The following is a 21,910-nucleotide window of genomic DNA, read 5'->3' as shown; positions in this document are numbered from 1 at the left end:
GCACTTCTGTTTGTTGTATTCTGTTGTTGTAACAGTTAAAATTAAAAAAAGGTTAAAAAAGTTTATAAGCTGTGTTATGTTTTGCGGCTCCAGGCTATTTTTCTTTAGTGGGAGAGGGGCAAAATGGCTCTTTTGATAGTAAAGGTTGCTGACCCCTGCCCTATGTGGACTGGCAGCCTACAATAGGCTCAAGTTGGCACTACACTTAGTTGTTATGCAATTAAAACTTGATTTCAAGCTTGGAATTCAAAAATAAGCACCTGCTTTGAGGACCTTGAGAGCAACATCCAAGGGGTTGGAGAGCAACATGTTGCTCACGAGCTGCTGGTTGGGGATCACTGCCCTACATGATGCACTTCTCCGATCTGTGCACTTGTAAATTAATTATCTACCTTGCCAAACATGCATCAAGGAGACCCCTGTGGCCCATGGCTCTGATGGGGCCCCATACTGGCCAAATCACCAATATTAGTACAATCTGCCCACAAAATACAAACTGCCATGTCTTTATCACTGCTTGTTACCTCTGTGTGGCCAGGGTTGACAATGCCATACACAATCTTCAGCTCCTGTCTTCTTACCTGTCTTGATTCCTTGGCCATCCAGCCCTCACATCCTACCTGGCTCCTACCTGCAGTGTCACTACTGGACTGAGCAGACAGAAGAATTTGCTGGGACAGCCTTCCCAGTACCCACTGACACAGATGATTGAGTGAAACTTCCATAAGGGCTTGCCTTTTTTCTTGTGGTGTGATTATGGGTTATCCACTCCCATGTCTGTCTGTCCAGATCAATTCAGTAAACTCAGGCTGTTTCTTTATAGCCTACCTTATGATATCCAAAGTCACCTTCTGTAGAGTAGTTCTGTTCATCTATCTTGGCTGTGGGTCCCAATAATTAGATCTCTGCCCTGGGCCCACTGGTACCATAAAGTAGCCCTGTCCACAGTACCCTCCTGCATGTCTGGCAACCAGTGCCATCAGCTTCACTGTCATGTCCAACTCCCAGCTCCTTCATCCCTATGTATAAATCCCAGGAAGCCCTCTTTGCTTATTCACAGTACACCACCCACTATATGAATGACTTTTCTAGTCAACTTCTTCTTTATTTCCCTCCTGAACTGTTGCAGGACCCCCCCCATATTCTGCTTCTCCACAAAACACTAAACTTGGCAATACACTGGTCGATCTTGTATGGTAGCAACTGATTGGCTTGAGGGTCAAACAGACATGATACATGATATGGCCACCTTTCTATTGTCCTGGTTCAGGCTGACAGCCTGAATGATCACTGGCTGACATGTTGCATATCCATCATTTGACCAATAGCCATAATATGTATAGATAATTAGGTGGGATAATCTGCCAGCATAAATGAAAAAGTTTAACATTACATTCTGACATCAGAATGTATGAATAGGATATGATTTTCAAAAGTGTGCATTCAAAAGTACCCATATTAGACATTATATGATATAATATGAGCTCTGTAATCTGAGAAGAACGTATATTTTAATTAAAACTTGAGCAACAAAGACATGACAGGCAGTTATTAGAATATAAATGCTTGATTGGTGAGGGGGGTTTAACCTTTAGCCCCTTGACTTTTCCAGCCTTTCATCCTTCTTGCAACCTAGCCAGTACTGTGCAATCGAGCGTGGGTATGGTGGGTACACATAGTCCACTCGCTTTGTTCGGAGATTCACCCGGTAATATTTATCTGAAAGGGCAAGCAGATAAAATATGACACTGGTTTACTACTACTCTTTACTTTGGTGACATAACAGAGGCCCTTGAGCCATATTTGCACCCATAACATCAATAATGAATAGTCTATTTCTATAGGTCCAGGGGCTTCTTCTGCTTCCAAGAACCTGATATGGAGGGGGGAAATGTATAAAGAAGTCTCCAGAAAAATAATTTAAGAGGCCCTCTAAACATTGGGTTACAAAAAGCTGTATGTGCTAATTGATCTATACTTGAATATGTATATCTGCCAATGCTGTTCAGGAGAATATCTAATTCCCCAAGACAGTATGACAGTTTCTCTTCATGTAACTCACCATTTTTAAAGAAGTAGACATTTTGAGTAGGTTGGCAATCTGCTGGCCTTTCAGGAGGTAGCCAGTCTGGATCACTCTGCTCATCATCATAATCAAATAAGCCATCCAAAGGATCAAAGCTAAAATCACTCCATAATGACCGCATGCCACCACTCTTCTTGCGGTTATTCCTACGCCGGGACTTTCTTCTCCTGCTGCGGCGTGTTTGCTTGGGGACATATATTCTGCTTGGCAATACAGCATCCACATTATTAGGTACACCCTTCCAGTCTTTGTTAATGTACCATGGTCCTGCAGTGCTCCCTGGCATCAGAACAAAAACATATATAAGAATGAGCCATTTAGAAGTTTAGCCTAGGTTTTCTGCCTGTCTTAAAGGAAAACTATACCCCCAAATGAACACTTAAGCAACAGATAGTTTACATCATATTAAGTGGCATATTAAAGAATCTCATCAAACTGGTCTATATATTTAAGTAAATATTGCCCTTTTACATCTTTTGCCTTGAACCACCATTTTGTGATGGTCTGTGTGCTGCCTCAGAGATCACCTGACCAGAAATACTACAACTCTAACAGGAAGAAGTGTGGAAGCAAAAGACAGAACTCTATCTGTTAATTGGCTCATGTGACCTAACAAGTATGGTTTGTTGGTATGTTTGTGTGCACAGTGAATAGTACGATGATTACCCAATGGCACATACTACTAGAAATGTATATTATTATGAAAATGGTTTATTTACATGAAGCAGGGTTTTACATATGAGCTGTTTTATGCTATATTTTTTTTTAGAGAGACCTACATTGTTTGGGGGGGTATAGTTTTCCTTTAATTTGAGTCGGACAGCCCAGTTTTTATAAGGTCTGTCGGGGTCAAAACTGCCTGCCCTGTTTTCCAAATTAGGAAAACCAGACACGACTCTTTGAGATTGACAGGGCGCCCCCGTGATGTAACTGTCCTGCTCCCATGACATCACTGTCACACTCAGTGATGTCACCATCCACCACTCTGCCAGTGGTCAGTATCTAGTTCAGACAGTTTAGGAGTTGGGCCCCTCTGCATTACACTTACTTTTCATTGAGGGTCCAAAGAGAAAACTGAAGAAATCTTCCCAGCTGTCTTTCTGCAGCGTCACATAATAAGTAAAAAGCTCAGACTGGGCGGAGTCCTGGCAATCCTTCCTGCTGGGCTGATTCTGGAACTCATACTGCCAATATTTGTTTCCTAGGAAGAAAGAAAGCATTACGCTGAAAATGCAGTGCCTTACAGAATTATATACATAGGCCTGTTTTACAATTTTTACAAATTTAGTGTAGTTTCTCCAAAAATAAAGAATTCCCTTTAACATTACCAACTAAAATTACATCAACTCAAAGGAGAATACACCAAGTTTTGGAGAATAAACTTCCCAGTGGTGAAAATTCTCTTTGTATTGGCGTAAATTCACTCTCCAGGTAGACTTTCTCCAGTGAAAATTCTCCAATTCACTAAAAGCACAAGAGTGTTTTTTCACCAAGAGAGATTTCACCAGTTTCAGGCTGACAAACTTCCATTATAAAGATAGAGCAGCCACTTTTAAACCTCCATCAACGTTCCCATTCCATGCAAATTTTCTCCATGACAAAAATTCTCTAGAGAAATTCTGTAGAGAATTTTCCCCACTGCTATTATATGGGGAAAATATGCTGGAAAATTTTCACAGAGAATTTACGCCAGGAGAAAATTCGCCACATTTCTCTTGAAAAAGTAAACTTACTATTTTTACTAAACATGAGATGTGTTGTGAAAATACACCTGGCGAAGTGAGGTGAACTTTGGTGAAGTTAGATGTCCAATGTGCCCCAATGTTGGCCTGAGATGCTAGGGGCCCACCAGAAAACTTTAGACCAGGGACCCAATCCACAGTTGTAAAATCCCTTAACTGGAAACCCATTATCCAGAAAGCTCAGGATTGTGGGATGGCCATTTCCCAAAGACACCCATAGAATAAAGCAAAAAATTACTATTTTTAAAAATGATTTCCTTTTCGTCTATAATAATGAAACAGCACATTGATCCCTACTAAGCTGCATAAATCCTTATTTCAGGGGCGTAACTACAGAGGAAGCAGACCCTGCGGCTGCAGGGGGCCCAGGAGGTATAGGGGGCCCCATGAGGCTCAAATTCATATACAATTTCAATACATTTTGGTAAAACAGGACAACTTCTCGATATGTTTGGGGCCCTAAAATTAATTTGCTTTGGGGCCCAATAACATCTAGTTACACCACTGCCTTATTTGGTTTATTTCATTTTTAATGGAGAAGGAAAGGTTAAAGCTAAGTAAGCTTTATCAAAAAGGTCTATATAAATACACCAGTAAACCCACCATAAACTTTGGGATCAATAGCACTTAAAAAGTATCTTCATACCTTGTACCAAATGTAAGTGTAATGTTGTCATAAGCTTAAAGTTTTCATATGCAAGGGGTCATTGCAGGATTCCTACAGTGGGATACTGTATATGCATCACTCCATGCACATGATGCTTAACATAGTATGGCAGCCTGCTACTCATTGCACCTGCTACTAATTGCAGCTGCTACAAAAAACAAAATTTAAACATAATGTCAGTGCAAAGTGACGCAGGCCCATTTTTTAGTAAGTTATATTAAAATTAGCAGCACTCCACTTACTGTAAATGTGTATCTAAAGTTGTTTGGGTGTGATGGCCACTCATTAAACTAAGTTGTCAGTGGAAGGCAGATTTTCACCATGTTCAGTTTCACCGCAAACTTCCGTGTTTTGCCAACCCACACCAAAAATTTGCCAAGCTTCAGGTTCTCTAGTGGGTCCTAGGAGGATCAATTCAACATTTGGGACATAGCTCTCCTACATACTACATGCTTTTATCCAGAAACCCATTATTCAGATAACTCTCAGATAAGAAACAGAGTCTCTGTTTATATTTTTAAATGACTACTACTATAATAATAAAACATTACTTGTAACTATGCTTCATAAATTCAAATTGGTGGCAAAACGATGCTATTGGTTTTTTTTATTTTTTAGTATACTTAAAGTATGGTGATCCAAATTATGGAAATACCCCTTATCTGAAACACCTCAGCTGACACGCATTCTGGATGATAAGATCCTGTACTTATATAATTAGAAAGTGCTGATACCTTTGAAGAAATAGACTTTTTCTCTGTCGTTATGATTATTTGCTGGAAGGGCAAATGCTGCATCTATATTGTCTGGTATGTCGTGGAATCCTTCAGAGATGTTACGGGGATAGTCTGACTCCAGCACTCCATTAGAGAAACGCCAGTACTCTTTCCCCTACAAAATGTAAAATTAAATAAGAATGGCTTCTCAGTATGGGCTCAGTATTGAAAAGAATCTCAATGGTATGAGTTGAAAAAAAAGCATACATGGAAGATGGATATAATTAAATGAAACATGATTAAAATGTCTATTAAAAGGAACAGTTCAGTGTGAAAATAAAAACTGGGTAAATAGATAGGCTGTGCAAAATAAAAAATGTTTCTAATATAGTTAGTTAGCCAAAAATGTAATATATAAAGGCTGGAGTGAACAGATGTCTAATAAAACAGCCAGAATCCAACTTCCTGCTTTTCAGCTCTATAACTCTGAGTTAGTCAGCGACTTGAAGGGGGGCCACATGGTGCATTTCTGTTCAGTGAGTTTGCAATTGATCCTCAGCATTCAGCTCAGATTCAAAAGCAACAGATATGACCCATGTGGCCCCCCCTCAAGTCTCTGATTGGTTACTGCCTGGTAGCCAGGGCAACCAGTCAGTGTAAACCAAGAGAGCTGAAAAGCAGGAAGTAGTGTTCTGACTGACATGTTATACATCAAATCACTCCAGACTTTATAAGTTACATTTTTGGCTAACTAACTATATTAGAAACATTTTTTATTTTGCACAGCCTGTCTATTTATCCAGTTTTTATTTTTACACTGAACAATTCCTTTAAGCACATATGGATTGTCATAATTAGATTTTTCATATTACTTTTAGGCACGTCTGCAGTAGTAACCAGATGTATCAGTACAGATATGGTATCTATAATCCAGGAACCTGTGGTCCAGAAACGGGAAGGTTGTCAGCCATACTCCATTTTATGCAAAGAATCCAGATTTTCAAAAATGATTTCCTTCTTATCTGTAATAATGTAGCTTGTACTTGAGCCCAACTAAGATATGATTAATCCTTATTGGAAAACCGGCCTATTGGGCTGTTTCAATGATTTACTAGTAGACTTAAAGGAGTGTTCACCTTTGAGTTAACTTTTAGTATGAGGTAGTGATATTCTGAGACAATTTGCAATTGGTTTTCATTTTTTATTATTTGTGGTTTTTGAGTTATTTAGATTTTTATTCAGCAGCTTTCCAGTTTGCAATTTCAGCAATCTGGTTAATAGGGCCCAAATTACCTTAGCATCCACTGAATAAGAGACTGGAATATGAATAGGAGAGGTCTGAATAGAAAGATGAGTAATAAAAAGTAACAATAACAATATATTTGTAGCCTTACAGAGCATTCGTTTTTAGACGGGGTCAGTGAAAACTATAAAAAAATAACTCATAAAGACCAATTGAAAACTTTCTTAGAATTGGCCATTCTATAACATACTAAAAAGTTAACTGAAAGGTGAACCACCCGTTTAAAGTATTATGGAAAGATCCATTATCCAGAAAACCCCAATTCCTGAACATTCTGGATATCAAGCCCCATACCTGTATTGCTATATGAATCCACAATTCTTTCACAAACCCCCAACTTTTATTTCACACGGCTGCAATCATCCCTGTTTCCAAGAGAAGCTACATATGGTTAAGGTAATACTGGACAAGAATCTCAGTGGAAACCTAAGATTACATGTAGACATCCTTTTATATTGACTTACTTTGAAAAGATAGGTCTTCCCTTGACAGTTCATGCGAGTGAAGGCAGCATCAACAGGACCATCTATGCCCCACACATCCTTGATTAGTTTTGGGTATCCATCCAGGGCACTCTTGTCATCAAGTTCATAGAAGTATTTGCCTTGAGAATGTCCATGAATGAGAAAGTTTATATACCACAAAAATATTGCCAGTTCCCATGTTATAAAATACTAAATTACAGTGGGTTCCCCAATGGCCTACCAGTAGATCCGGGGCTGGTAACTAATTGACCACAACAGCAGAACATATAGGGGGTCTTTAATTAAAGGTCAATTATTTTCAGGAAAAACAAACCCTCATTTTTGGAGATTTATTATGCCCCAAAGCTTTAAAAAGCCCAAATCTGAAAATACTCCAGCTAAAACCTGTTGTGGCCATGTAGAAGTCAATGGCAGAGGTCCCTTGAACCTTTTGAAGATGTTTTTAGCCTTTATGATTTTCTGGATTTTAAAGTGGTTTGCACTGGAAAAAGGGATCATTTCAAGGCATTCAATGTTTGTTTTTCCGCCAATAGCATTCATTCGAGTTTTTTACTTTTGGGTTTTTTCATAAAAAAGCAAACATTCATGTGATTTTATTCAAGGTAGAAAAAAACTCACAAACTCAACCTTTGATAATAACCCCCTTACAGGAGAACTAAAGCCTAACTAAAGAAATAGGCTAGCAATGTTGTACATTATGTTTTGGGCTTCTGTACCAGCCCAAGACACCACAGCCTTTAGCAATAAAGATTTGTGTCTCCAAAGATGCCCCAGTAGCTCCCCATCTTCTTTTCTGCTGATTCACTTCACATGCTCTGTGCTGCTGTCACTTACTGAGCTTAGGGACCCACTCACAATATAATATATATACAGAATAGAAATGTCACAATATAAGGCTGATTAGTAATTAATACAGACAATTATTACATGGGAACACAGAAACCAGTACAACTAGCAACAGAATTTATTCAACCCTGTACCATAAGCTTATATTACAGACAAACTTCATTTTCTGCTTGATAATTTGCAACAACCCCTAAGCTTAGCTTCTCAACAGCTGCTTAGAGCCCACTGAGCATGTGAGTGTCACAGACACTTTCCAAGATGATGACCCCTTGTGACAAGTTTGAAGTCCTGGATCATTGCTGCTATTCGGAAGCTGAAGTATATAAAATATGGCATTTTTAGGGTTTAGTTTTTTTTCATTATGATTTCTATATACAGTAACAGAATGTGACAATACATTTCCTGTGGTAGGTCTTAAAGAATGAATTAAATACAAATTATTGATTGTATCAGTATAAGATAAAGCCACTAAACATATGTTTTCATAAATTGACATTAAATGCTCTCCATACTACCACAGTATGTACCTCGAAATGCATAGATGGAACCGTTTTTTATATTAGTGAAAGCATCAAAAGGTTGGCCACTGCATAGCTCGTCTTGTGACTCTTCCATCTGGTCTGGCTGGATCACCTCCTCGATTTTAGGTGGTACATTTTCTACCGGTTCTGTTGTGTCATCTGGAGTTTCCTCTAACTCTTCATTGACTTTGGATGCAAGTTCTGGTTCACTTGTGCCAGAATCATAATTGTATTCATCTTCTGGAATCTCAAACACATCGCCTCGTTGTTCTAAAATTAAGAATTGCAGTCAAAATAAATATATATATATATATATATATATATATATATATATATATAATTCTCCAATGAGTATCCACACTCCAAGGCAATCTAGGATAGGGAGGGGTGCACAGTAATTTTTTCATACACCAATAGTTTCCAAGCCAGCACTCCCTTTAGTGAAAAAACGTAATTTTTATTATTACATGGTATCGTTTTCCAACGTTTCGGTCCCTGTTGGGACCTTTTTCAAGGAAGATGAAAAAGGTCCCCACAGGGACCGAAACTTTGGAAAAAGATACCATGTAATAATAAAAATTACGTTTTTTCACTAAAGGGAGTGCTGGTTTGGAAACTATTGGTGTATGTATGTATGTATACATATATATATTGAGTCCTGCGGCATAGGGTGAGACATATAATACTCCCCGTTTTATATTGCCTTGACTGTGTAAAGCGAGGACACTCGCAAACGGATCTTATATGCGGACTTTGTGCACAAACGGTTAGCCGGCGAGTGGGTGCGAGTGGGCTGTATGATTTAACACCTGTCTATACCGTCTCTATTGAAAACGCTATTTGAACACAGAAGCAACTAAAAGTATGCAGACTATGATATACTGGCTTTAAGGACCTTTATCCGCACCTTATCTATCCATTTCGGAGGAAGAATTGGGAGACTGCAAGATTTACTGGCAGTATGTTCCCTGATATGTGGGACTCTTTGAACTGTGAAATACAGCCCCCCAGATGATCGATATGGTGACTTTCCTACTATTAATAATATAGGATTTTTCCTTTGCCTAATATTGGACTGTGAAAGGGTGGGGACTGGGGTACCGTTGTTTTACATCTATAGCTATTAAGAGATACAGAGGCCTGTGAGTTCTTTATTGTAGTTTAATATGGATTTCATTTATTATGTTTTATATTTCTTTAAATATGTTGATATGTGGGTCTTTAGGTTCTCTTGTTAAAAGTAATGTTTTTTCATTTAGGTTTTGAGCGGGATTACTTCTACACTGATTATTATAAATCTTTTTTCTATTAATCTTTTTTCTATATTTCTTTTTTATTTTTTATCTTTTATTCGTGTGAAATAAGTTCATACAGATTCATGGGTGTACTCACGTTATTTTCGTTTATCATTTATTAGTGGATTATAGGCAGGTGTATTTTATGGTGCACTTATTTTATGTTATTATTCATTTTTTTCTTTTTCTTTTTCTTTTTTGTTAAGTGTAGGCCAGAGTTGGTACCTACCAGCAGTTCCTAGTATAGTCTTAGGATAACAGTGAGTAAACACTGGCAGTAAGCGGTGTCTATTAGCCATTCTGCCACTGGTTGCAGGTATCAGATACGCTACACATTATGTTGTAGTATAGGTATCGGGTTACAGGGGAGGCTCATTTCTTGCTTTCACTCTAGGAACTTCCTCAAATTTAAACATTTAGTAACACTTAGAACAATATCGATTCGGAGAAACCAATGTGTTACATTTTTGTTTTGTTTTTAAACTTGTTAACCTTTTAAGATTCTGATAATGATTAACTGTGGGATGTACTGTAGGGGTATAGCTAATTGTCTGTTTAAACCTTTATGTGTTTAATATACATAGTGAATAGCTAATGTGATCTATGCTAATGATATTTACTGGGCATTGACGTGAATTACACGTCATTAAGGGTGTTGCTGTTTTTTCCCGCCATTTCATGTATTTAAAGCACGTATTTTGCCATTTTCTGTACCTTGAGAAAGGCCTTGGAGGAGGCCGAAACGTTGGTCATATAATAATTTTAAATAAATAAATTTTTTATTATTTTTAATATATATATATATATATATATATAATATATATATTTTTTATATATATATATATATATAGTAAGGGTTTAGGTAGCTGGGATCAGCTTTCTGGGGGTAAAGCAGCCCACGGCAATTCATAAAGGGGTTGTTTCTTTCTGGCAGTTTATTTTCACTTGCAGCAAAACAACAAACAATTCAAAATAAAATCCTTGCCACTTAAAGGAAAACTATACCCCCAAAATGAATACTTAAGCAACAGATAGTTTATATCAAATTGAATGACATATTAAAGAATCTTACCAAACTGGAATATATATTTACATAAATATTGCCCTTTTACATCTCTTGCCTTAAACAAACCATTTCGTGACTCTATCTGTGCTGCCTCAGAGATCACCTGACCAGAAATACTACAACACTAACTGTAACAGGAACCTTACATGTGGTTTGTATGTGTGCACAGTGAATCTTACGATCTCAGGGGGCGGCCCTTATTTTTTAAAATGGCAATTTTCTATTTATGATTACCCAATGGCACATACTACTAAAAAAGTATATTATTATGATAATGGTTCATTTACATGAAGCAGGGTTTTACACATGAGCTGTTTTACTCAGTATCTTTTATTAGAGACCTACATTGTTTGGGGGGTATAGTTTTCCTTTAATGGGCTTCTAACTAATACAGGTCAGTTTTCCTAACTACCAGGAGAAGGCCTACCACCTGTCTCCCCAAAACAAAGTACATACAGGAATATATAAATTCCCAAACCTTTTGGTGATTTCAATCCCTCTTTCCTGTGACTTTTTTTTCCAGCCAGGAACTCCCCACGCTGGCTTGAGCTGCCTTTTTAATTAACCACCTGAGATACCTCAGGACAACTCAAAACACCCGGGCTGGACTAGCAGTCCCGGAACCACTCTGTTAGGAACCTGGGGCATAAATAAGCTCTGTCCTGGACTTTCCCAGGTATCCTGGTAGTGACCTCACCACATAATATATATATATATATGTCATTGCTGGGAAACTAAGAATTGCTGGTTAAATCTCTAACCCAGCAATCCCACCACAGCAAACTAGTAAATGTTTCTGTAAGTGATGTTGAGGTGAAGTATTCCCTGGTACAGTCTTAAACAAAATGCATTTCCTTTTGAGCTACAACTTGTCTAAAAAACATAAAGGTAATAAACATACAAAGCAGTGAAGGTTAGACTAAAAGAATACCCTCTTCTCCTTTTAGATTGTAAGCTCTTTTGAGCCTGGGCCCTCTTTCTCATTAGTATTTCTCTTTTGGATCAGTTGTAATTTTGTATGTAAACTGTAAGTTCATTGAAAACAGCCCCTGACTGTACAGCACTGTGGAAATTGTTGGTGTTTTATAAATACCAGATAATAATAATACTGCTACCTAATGTAAAATAGGATGAAATGAAAGAAGTTATGGGGCAATCAAATATAGACCAATCAACTGAACAATAAAAATCAGAGGACTGCAAGGGGGTGGATCTGATAAATTCAGGAACCCACACTGAAGTAATGGAAGATGTAAAAGCTATGGCCCTGAAATGCTAGTATTTGCTAATTATATAAGCAGTTACCATGAAGGGAATGTTTTAGTAATTACACTTGGATTGCTTGTATCAACTGGGAGATTTTGGAAATCAATAAATAGCCTTTTTTTTTATCAGTAAATTACAGGGGTTGTTTAAATGAACTTTTAGTATTATGTAGAGAGTGATATTCTGAGACAATTTGCAGTTGGTTTTCATTTTTTTTTATGTGTGGTTTTTGAGTTATTTAGTTTTTTATTCAGCAGCTATACAGTTTCTAGCAATTTCAGCAATCTGGTTGCTAGTGTCCAAACTATTCTAGCCACCATGCATTGACTTAAGTGAGAATATGACTCGGAGAGGCCTGAATAGAAAGATGAGTAATAAAAATTAGCAATAACAATAAATGTGTAGCCATACAGAGCATTTGTTTTTTTTTTTAGATGGGGTCAGTGACCCCCCATTTGAAATTTGGAAAGGATCAGAAGAAGAAGGCAAATTATTCAAAAACTATAACAAATAAAAAATAGACCAATTGAAAAGTTGCTTAGAATTAGCCATCCTATAACATACTAAAAGGTAACTTAAAGGTGAACCACCCCTTTTTTTTATCTCTAGCTTTTTTAGCTTTTGTTTATCTCTCCAGCTGCCATCCAAACAAAGCAACAGGGGGCGCTCCAGTTGCACATTTATGATATTAGCTGTGTAAAGACTGCAAATATAATAGTAGCAATTTTACATCATTATACATTATACATGTGGGTACTTGTCTTCTTTTACAAATTCTGAATGCAGGGCCCGGTCACATTTTGTATGCAGTATTTTACCAATATATTAATCTATCTAAGGGCAGAGCATCAGATTTTTTTGTCTGCCTTATTTATGTGGTTACCCCCTAATTGCACCCCTGCTTTAATATTTTAAATTCTTTAGTGATGTGAACAAGAGTTCCCTTTTCATTCCCTTACAAACAATACAAAAGTATAAAATTCCCATGCTGCAAATCTGATTTATAAGGATGTCTAGAGCCATTGCAATCAATCATTTGAGCAGTCTGCAGAGAGAATTGTACGCAGTGGCTGATGGGCAGCCATATTCTCTTACCTTTGGGTTTACAGAGAGTTAAATAGTCGATGCAGCAGCTTTCAAAATGGACACAAATGATGTCACATTGGCATTTTTTGTTGCCATCAAAGCCACTAAAACAGCGGCCAGCACAGGACTCTGAAATAAGAACATAGAGAGTGTGAAATCTCTTCCATCTAAATTTTTGTGTTGAAATATCCAGTAATACTAATGTTTGAAGTCAGAAAAATACCTAACTTGGCTGTGATGTTTAGAGAAAACAAATCTTTCAGTATGCAAACAGAAAGGTATATGTTATTTCCTGTAATACATACAGTAGGTTTGGACCATGATAGTCTGCTGTTTGATATTTTGTATATATATATTTCTAATTTGTTACAATAAAATTTGCATTTGACTGCTCTGTTCAGTGACAGGACAACATGTTGCTTAGTTGGAAGGGGTTTACGGGCATCTAATGAAGTAGGAGAGGAGGCAAGGAGCCAGTGAGCACATCAGTGAGTGAAGAGAAGATGTCATTGAGCATGGAGGAGGCAAGGAGTGGGCAAACACATAACCAAGAAAGCAGAAGAGGGGAAAATGAACAGGAAAAAGCTTGCCGGAACTGTGATTCAAAAATCAGCTCTGGCTTTTCGAGTATACAAAGGCTTAAGCAGTCCCCCACATCCCCAATATATAGTGCAGGTCTATGGCAGTTTACAGCAACCACTGTGGCATTTGCTAGAATTACCAGATATTGGCAGTCTTAGTTTGTGTTTTGATTGGATGAATGTGGTTTGTGTACTGGGCTACTTACACACCAAAATGTCTGGCTTTGTGGCAATGAGACACCTGTCATTTGTACTACCAGAGGGCTTTCAACATTTTCTATTATTTCTTATAAATAACATTGGAATCAAGAACCATTTATACTGACTGGGCCTGTAATATACCAACCAGATGGCATGGCTAGCCATAGCCCTTAGCTAGAAGCTCCATGGGGTTTATACCTCCATAGCAATATTAAAGTAGTAACAGTCACTTTCCTATATTTGGAGGGGTATCAAAGACAGTAAATAAGCATTAAAGCTGTTTGGTCATAATGCTGAGACCCCCTTACACTGATTTAGCTCCCCATCCAGAGAGACAGTTTTCTGATGACTTTTAATAGTCTCATAATCATTTCACAGACATTTCTCCATCTAGGTTAGACATAAAGTCATAGCCCAGTTTAGCTTGCTACTTTTTGTCCCTCTAAACTGTGCATGTGGATTGCTGGTCATGGTCCACATTGTGTAAGCACATTACTCTGAAGGGACTACAATCCTTGCAGGTAAATATGGTAAATTGCTGCAAAGCTCTCTCCTTGATCTGTATAACACTGGACCCTCTGCCTAGAACATAAACTACATTACCAAAAGTTTACTGACATCTGTTCAGGTATTAATATGAAGTTGGTCCTCCCTTTGCTGTTGTAGAAACATCTTCTAGGAAGGCTTAACATTTTGGGAATTTCTTCTGTGCAGCTACAAGAGCCTTACTGATTTTGGATACTGATGTTTGTCAAACAGTCCTTGTTCACATTTGGCATTCCTAGTCATTCCACGGGTCTTTACTTTGGTTGAGGTCAGGGCTCCTTTCAGGCCAGTTCAATCTTTCCAATTAATTATCAACAAGAATTGGGACTCTACCCAAAACTGTTTCCAAAAGGAAGTAAGCTTGGAAATGTCAAGTATGTCATTGTATGCTGTAGAGAAACTACAGAGAGTGCAGACCCCTGGAGGAATAAGAAGGTACACAGGAGAGTGCAAGGTGGGGTTTGCGGTTGACCTGCAGTGTGCTTGGAATTCTGGATTTCCTGTGATTCTCCTGGGGAGGCCTGAAAAAATTATTTGCAAGGTGCCCAATGCCCCCTTTGTTATGCACTTGGCGGCCCTAAGGTTTGCTTTCAGCTGAACAAGGAGCCCTACCACAAACCTTGGAAAGTTGGCCCATACCAAGAGCCAGGCCAAGAGATAGATATAAGCACATAAAGCCAATGACAGCAACAGCTAATGACTGACTTTACACTAGTGGTGTTACATTTATGTGCAGCTTTTGTAGAACCCATGCTTCAGAAGACTCATTTTTGTGTTGATGTTGATTTCAAAGTCAGTTTGAAACGGAGAAGTTGGTGTGAGAACTCAGGACACAATTTTGCCCAGATAATTTGGCTGGTAAAGTGCAATCCCAATACCACCATCTGTAGAGTCAGAACAACATCATAACACACATTTGCTCTGTATCGTAAGTCTGACAATTCTATTCCTATTCCCAGATTTGTACCTACCTTCTGCGGCATGGGCTGCTCTGACTGCCCCCAACAGCAGCAGTAGTGCTGGGAAGAGCAGCACTTTCATCTCTTTCCCCTCTGCTAGCTCAATCCTGCTATGGAACCTTTTGGTCTCTGACCCCCTGCTTTACCTTTATGTTTGTTTGACATTTCACCACCTCTGTTTACATGATGACAGAGAGATAAAAGTAAATCATTTAATCCCACACAGTGTTATTCCTGTAATCTCTGTGACCTTGCTAAAATATTTTCTGATTTGGTAAAATAAAGGGGAAGTAACCAAATTACCAAAAAATGTATAAACATACTTTACTAGATCTTAAAGAGGTAGTATACCCACCTGTATAAATTGAAGGAGCTACACCCCTCCATTGTGCAACTTAATTTCGATAAATACTGCTTGTGCTATAGATAATTTTTTCCTATTTCTCTAATCATGGTTTTTATTATTTCTTACGCTACACAGGGAGGTTGAATCTATTTCATGTTTGGTCATTTTAAGGTAGATAATTAGATTGCCAGTATACAACTCCCTCCCTAAACCCTTTGTTGTGACTGTATTGTTTGTAGTAGTCCATTATATTGGGGGTGAGGGGGTGATTTCTGCATTGGCGGTACAGATGTGTACAAAGAAGTGTCAGCTCCCTGCTGTGCATTTTTTACTTTAACACTTGATGTTCTGTGCAGCCCCTGACCAGACAGAACTTCAGGGGGTGCACCTGTTAGACATTCATGGTATTAGTGTTGGAAAGGCTTAAAATATCATGAACTCTATTTGCTTATATATGTGATGGTTTCTTTCCATATATCCATGCAATTAGTGTTACCAGGAGGATCGTCGGTTTGCTAGACAATCATGAGAAAGAAAAGGTTTCTAATTCTAAGCCAGAAAGCATGGCAGCGATAAACAGAAGCCCAAGTAACAAGCTCAGCTTTCTCATACTCAGTTAATTGCAACAAAAATGTTGAGCAAATGAGGGTATTAAATAAAAAAGGTGACCCTTGGGATATACAGTATTTAAAGGACTACAACTATGGACACATTCCATAGTTGTAGATGAGGTTGAGAACTTGTAATGTTGTCCTTGTAACGGGTGTTGGGGCCTCTAGTGCAAAGCATCATGGTCCAACACTATTAATAAAGTCCTAAATAGGCCCTATAAGTTTCAGATGGATGCTATGTCTTATTACAATGTTCCATTGCATTATTCTTTTGTTAATTTAAAGACTTTATACAGCCAAGTTCTATGATAAGGTACTTACTGTACTTACTTTAGCCGAGGAGACAGAAGAGGGTTTATTACTGAAGGGGCATGATATATGCTTTATAAGGCAGATGAGAGAATACGGGGAAGCATAGCTAAGGGCAGAAACAATACTGATTGTACAACATTTTTCATTTAGATATAATGCTTGAAACATCATTTTAGGGTTGCTGTGGTAGAGCAACTAAGGATGAGGTCTTACAATATATTTGAGCTTTCTCCAACACACAGTTCACATTTGACAACACTGCAAAATGTTATTCAGCAAGGACCAGGTGTTCCAGTTTGGACATCCGTTGGGTATAATACAAGTCTTAAAGCAAACGGGTATTATAGGGCTCCAATCACAGATGTTATTAGAGGTCCATGGACCCTCAATCAAAATTTGTCCGGGGTGCTGTTTGCTATTCAAGTCACTGGCAGTTTCTGAATCCAAACCCCTCCATTGAAATTCCTCAAACATTTCATGTGGTATTGTTCACTTCTTCAGTAAATTATCTAATACTTCTTTGCCCATAGTCCTGCCTCAGGTCTCACCTACAGGTTACAGTCACCAGCGCTGTGTCTATGCCCTTATTTCTGGTTGCTCCTTGCAGAAGCTTCAGGCTGACAAGACCCCTCTGCACAGAAACAATGACCCATCTGGGTGACGCCCAGTTCTCAACAATGGTAGAAACCAGCAAGATTTCTCATTGCCTTTGGGGTGCTGTTACTCCTTGGATGCACTTTCTTTTTATTAAAGACCCTACAGATCTCACATCTATGTCCTATAGACATATGTGAAAGAATGACATTTTGATAACGGCATCATTTCCAGGCACACATTTTTAATGTTCCAGTAACAATGAATATTCCAAATAGAAGTAGATAATTGTAGCTGCATCTTCTCTTTAAACATAGTATGAATTCAGACTGAGAATCCATCTGAGACCACAGGTATGTAGTATGAAACAAGAAGGCAATATAACCACAATGTACATCAATTATATAGGGATTTTTATTATAATTGTTTGGCAGATGTGTTCTAAACTCATGTGCCCACCCACATTTTCATACTACACTGGAAGGTTCTTTCTTTGGAGTTAGTGTCATTAACCATCAGAAACACTCAAAAAACCTACTTCCCTTTAATAATTAATGTTATAATTGCTATTGCCCTTACAAGCCAGAGCTCTGTTCCAAAGACTATTGATTGCAGCCTCCAGATGATAATTTTTCCCTTTGCAGTCTGTAATACTATTGCCCACAAGAGTTTTGTGATGGGGAAGGAACTTTTAGAGGGCAAGGGGGGATTCATCATTCTGAATCTTCCTTTGCCATTACATCAACAGTGAGGTCTCTGGGGCTCTCCTGCCAGATGCTCCCCTTTATGTTTGTAGCCCAAAGACACTCACTGCAAATGTAGAATGAGTTTGATCAGCCAAAGGCTTTGTATCCTGATTATTTAAGTGTAATTAAATCCCTGAAAAAATAAAGTACAAAATGTGCTAACTTTTTGCCTTAAACTTATGGTACTTTTCTTTAAAGGGAAACTCCTTCCTAATAATGAAATACTTTTTGTTATGTGATTTGCTTTCTTGAAACATAATAAAATGTTGCTTTGATTTAAATTTACATTAAAAAAATCACTGTATAACATACAGTAAGACATTTGGTTCTATCTGCAAAGCAAGCAATGTGAGTTTCTATAAGCAAATCAATTATTTGCTACTTGACCTGACTTTGAGGCCCTTCGTTCTATTGCTGATCCTAACAACAGGTATAGAATCTATTATCCAAAATTCGTGGGACTTGGGGTTTTCCTGATAAGGGATCTTTCACATAATTTGGATCACTGTACCTTATATCTGCTAAAAAATCATTTATAAATTAAATAAATCCAGTAGGATTGTTTTTCCACCAATATGGATTCATTCAGCTTGGCTACCATCAAGTACAAGGTACTGTTTTATTATTACAGAGAAAAGGGGAATAATTTTTAAAAATTTTAATTATTTGCTTAAAATGGACTCTATGGGAGATGGGCTCTGGATCAGTGGTTTCAAGATAAGGGATCCCACACCTGTAGTACACTGTACACAACGAAAAGCCTTCTTTTTTAATCTCTCACCACAAATAGCACTGTTTGCAGACCACAAAATAACTGTTTTCTCAGTACTCTGTAGCACTGAACCACAAATTAATTAAAAGATCAAATAAAAATACCATGAAGAACATTCACTATTTGTTCACAGAACACGGGAAAAAAAAGACAACAATATTTTTATAGATTGTGGTAGAATGACCAAAGAAATTTGTAAAAGGGTGTGGTTTTAAGTTCTCCCCAATAGCAGATGAATGCTGCAAGGGAGATGTTATTAAACAGAGCAGGGTTTCTCTGCTTAAAGAATATTGCAGTCTGGCCCTGGAAGCTATAGGGGGAAATTTACTAAAGGGTGAAGTGTCTAACGCTGGCGAAAACTTGCCAGCGTGATGTCATTTCGGCACTTCACCGATTTAATAACGGTCGCTGGCGTAATTTTTGCTGGCGTAATTTTACCGACCGTTACCTCTATCGCCAGACTTGCCTTCGCACACCTCAGACCAGGCGAAGTGCAATAGAATAGATAGGAGTTCCTCATAAAAAAGTCCCAAAAAACGCTGGCGTCTTTTCCTTTTTACAGGGTGATAGGCTGAAATTTTTTTTGGGGTATCCTCCTTCCCCCCTACATTTGAAAACATATGACACCTAAACTAAACTGTGGGCACATGTGTAGGGCAATATAACAACTCTATATAATTTTATTAAGGTTCCCTGGCCTTGTGTAGTGCAATGTATTTGCTGCAGCATATACAGCCATTGTACTTTAACTGCACACCGTATGCAAATTAGCCAACGCTAGCGTAACTTTGAACTGCTGAGCGTATTTTCACTTGCGCAACTTTGCCAGCGTTCTGTAGCCTGTGCGCAACTTCGGATCTTTGTGAATTAGCATTGTCCAGGCGAATTTCGCCTGGCGAAGTGTTGCGCTGTGAGCAAAGCCAGCTCTGGCATATTTTCGCTGGTTAGTGAATTTGCACTATAGTGTTCTGAAAGGAACAGACAATCCATTCCAGTGATCCAGTTCGCATCTTGGCGCTCACTTTCCACAGCAGAGGGAGACGAGACCATTTGATTGAGTCTAAAGTGATTGAGGTTCTGCCAGAAGGTGAGCCAGGCCTGAAGTTGGGGAATTTGTGTCCTAGGAGGCGAAAATCAGAACGGCTTAGTGCGATGCCTGAATATTTCAGAATGTGGAAGCCACCCAGTATGGTGAGTACCCCTAGAGTGGGGAAAAGTTTGAATGTGTGACGCTGAAACGCTAATAAATTGTATGCCAGTGACTTTATGTTGGAAAAAGTCTTGTGAATAAACCTATGTATTGGCCTGAAGACGCAGTGTCCATGTCTTTATGCTCCTGATCCTCTGCTTCCCTGCCTACAATTGCTAATTTCCCTCAAAAATTACATGTACAAGCAGCCAGCTTGTCACAATATATATATATATATATATATATATATATATATATATATATATATATATATATATATTTACAAAGATACCAATACACCTTCTTGTGTTTTTCCCAATCACGTTGCAGGTATTTATCTATTTTTGACTGAGGGTGGACACACTATTGACTGATTGACTAGTGACTGATCACTGGATGCTGGTCATTTTTTTATTTTTTCATGTCAAGTTTTACCAGGCACCAGGGTAATTTCATTGGAACTGTAAGAAAACTACTACTTTCTGTGTTTGCGAATAGATTCATTGGGAGTGTAGTACTGTCTAACCTCCACTGTTGGATGGATAGACGTGGCAGCCAAAATACCGCCTTTCACACCTAGCTGCTTTATGCCAATATGCCGTTGGCCCAACAGCAAGCTCAGCATCAGACTGGGATGTCCAATGCTGTGACCTCAAGAGTCCCCCTTGCAACATAAAGGGGGCCACCGCTGCCTGGAATAAGCTGTTACTATATAGAATGGAGGGGTGGTGGTGAGGTGACGTGATATCAAGGCAATTGAAACCTGAGAGACCATTGCCTATTGCACATGACTGCCCCCTACAACCAATAACACTGTCGCTTCAAGAAACTCCCTCATTCTATGGACGCAGCCCTGACACTTTCCACGTTTGGCCATTACATTATAGCTTCTCTTTTAGGTAATCATTATTGTACCTCCTTTCAATTGTTCTGTATAATGGGACTGATGTCTGGGCTTCAGGCGTTTTAGGCTGTGGGCAGATGGATCGTTGGTTCTGCTGCGCGAAGCATTTAAGGGTGAGAGGAGCGGATCTGCGTGCCCCATCTCTGCTGATTTAAATTAGATCAACGTGCATGCAGGCACTGAGTGGAGTGGTGGTCGGCAGGTCCGGACTGAGAATTAAAATAGGCCCTGGCATTTCGGGTACACAGAGGCCAATCAGCCCACACAGAGGCCCAAAAAGCCCCCACCAGCCCACTAAATACTGACTTTTTATGGCACCTTATAGCAGCCCGTATGGGATTTGCCAGAACCCACAGATTGCCAGTCCGGGCCTGGTGGTTGGCCTGAAACTGCCTACTTCCACTTATTTGTCCAACCTCCGCATGCCTGGGGAACGGAACAGATAAGCTTCTCTCAGCTAAAAGCAGTGGAGCCCATGCTCCATCTGTCCATAACCTTAGGCTATGGACACACAGGCTGTTGTTAGCGGCTGTCTTCATTCTGAGTATTTGGCTTGACCTCGGCCTGTGTGTGATCAGATTCAAATCAATGGATCAGGGGCACAGAGCAGATCTGCTTCTCCCAGCCTGCAGAATTACTCAGGCTGACAGTACCCATAGCCTATGTTACAACTGCAGGGGACCCAGCAAACCAGTATCTAATACAGTATTATATAATATACTATTTAATATAGTTTGGGCCACAGTGAGACCCACAGATCTTGCACTGGCCTCCACAGGAAAAATTGGTGTCATTATCACTAATTACTTTGCTTACTTTTGTATATCTACCACTATATTGTTTGGCTTATTTGGATGGCGGATATATATATATTACACATATTTGCTTTATAAGGTGATTTGATGCTTTATGCAGTAGAGACTATGCCACAACAACAATTACGACTGGGTCGTTTGAGGCGGCGACCTCAAGAGTTCCCATTGCGACATTATTACGTTGGGATAAGATGTCCCACTCTCTATATAGAGCGGAGGGGTGAGGCTGAGGTGAGAGATGGAACAAATAGTTCC

At 38.8% G+C, this 21,910-nt stretch overlaps 1 protein-coding gene across 1 annotated transcript; it reads right to left on the bottom strand.

The window, feature by feature from the left end:
• Nucleotides 1–1,494: 1,494 nt before the first annotated feature.
• Nucleotides 1,495–15,464, bottom strand: vtn.L (vitronectin L homeolog). Its single transcript, NM_001197081.1, is given in 8 exon segments — nucleotides 1,495–1,719; nucleotides 2,063–2,365; nucleotides 3,135–3,287; nucleotides 5,230–5,386; nucleotides 6,979–7,118; nucleotides 8,373–8,636; nucleotides 13,089–13,208; nucleotides 15,379–15,464. Coding segments are annotated over 8 exon segments (1,335 nt in total). The 5' UTR covers nucleotides 15,449–15,464; the 3' UTR covers nucleotides 1,495–1,591.
• Between the last annotated feature and the right edge of the window lie 6,446 nt (nucleotides 15,465–21,910).

The sequence above is a fragment of the Xenopus laevis genome, chromosome 2L (genome assembly GCF_017654675.1).
Source record: "Xenopus laevis strain J_2021 chromosome 2L, Xenopus_laevis_v10.1, whole genome shotgun sequence".
Taxonomy (NCBI): domain Eukaryota; kingdom Metazoa; phylum Chordata; class Amphibia; order Anura; family Pipidae; genus Xenopus; species Xenopus laevis.
The sequence above is the reverse complement of the archived record's forward strand: the minus strand, read 5'-3'. Positions and strand labels throughout refer to the sequence as shown.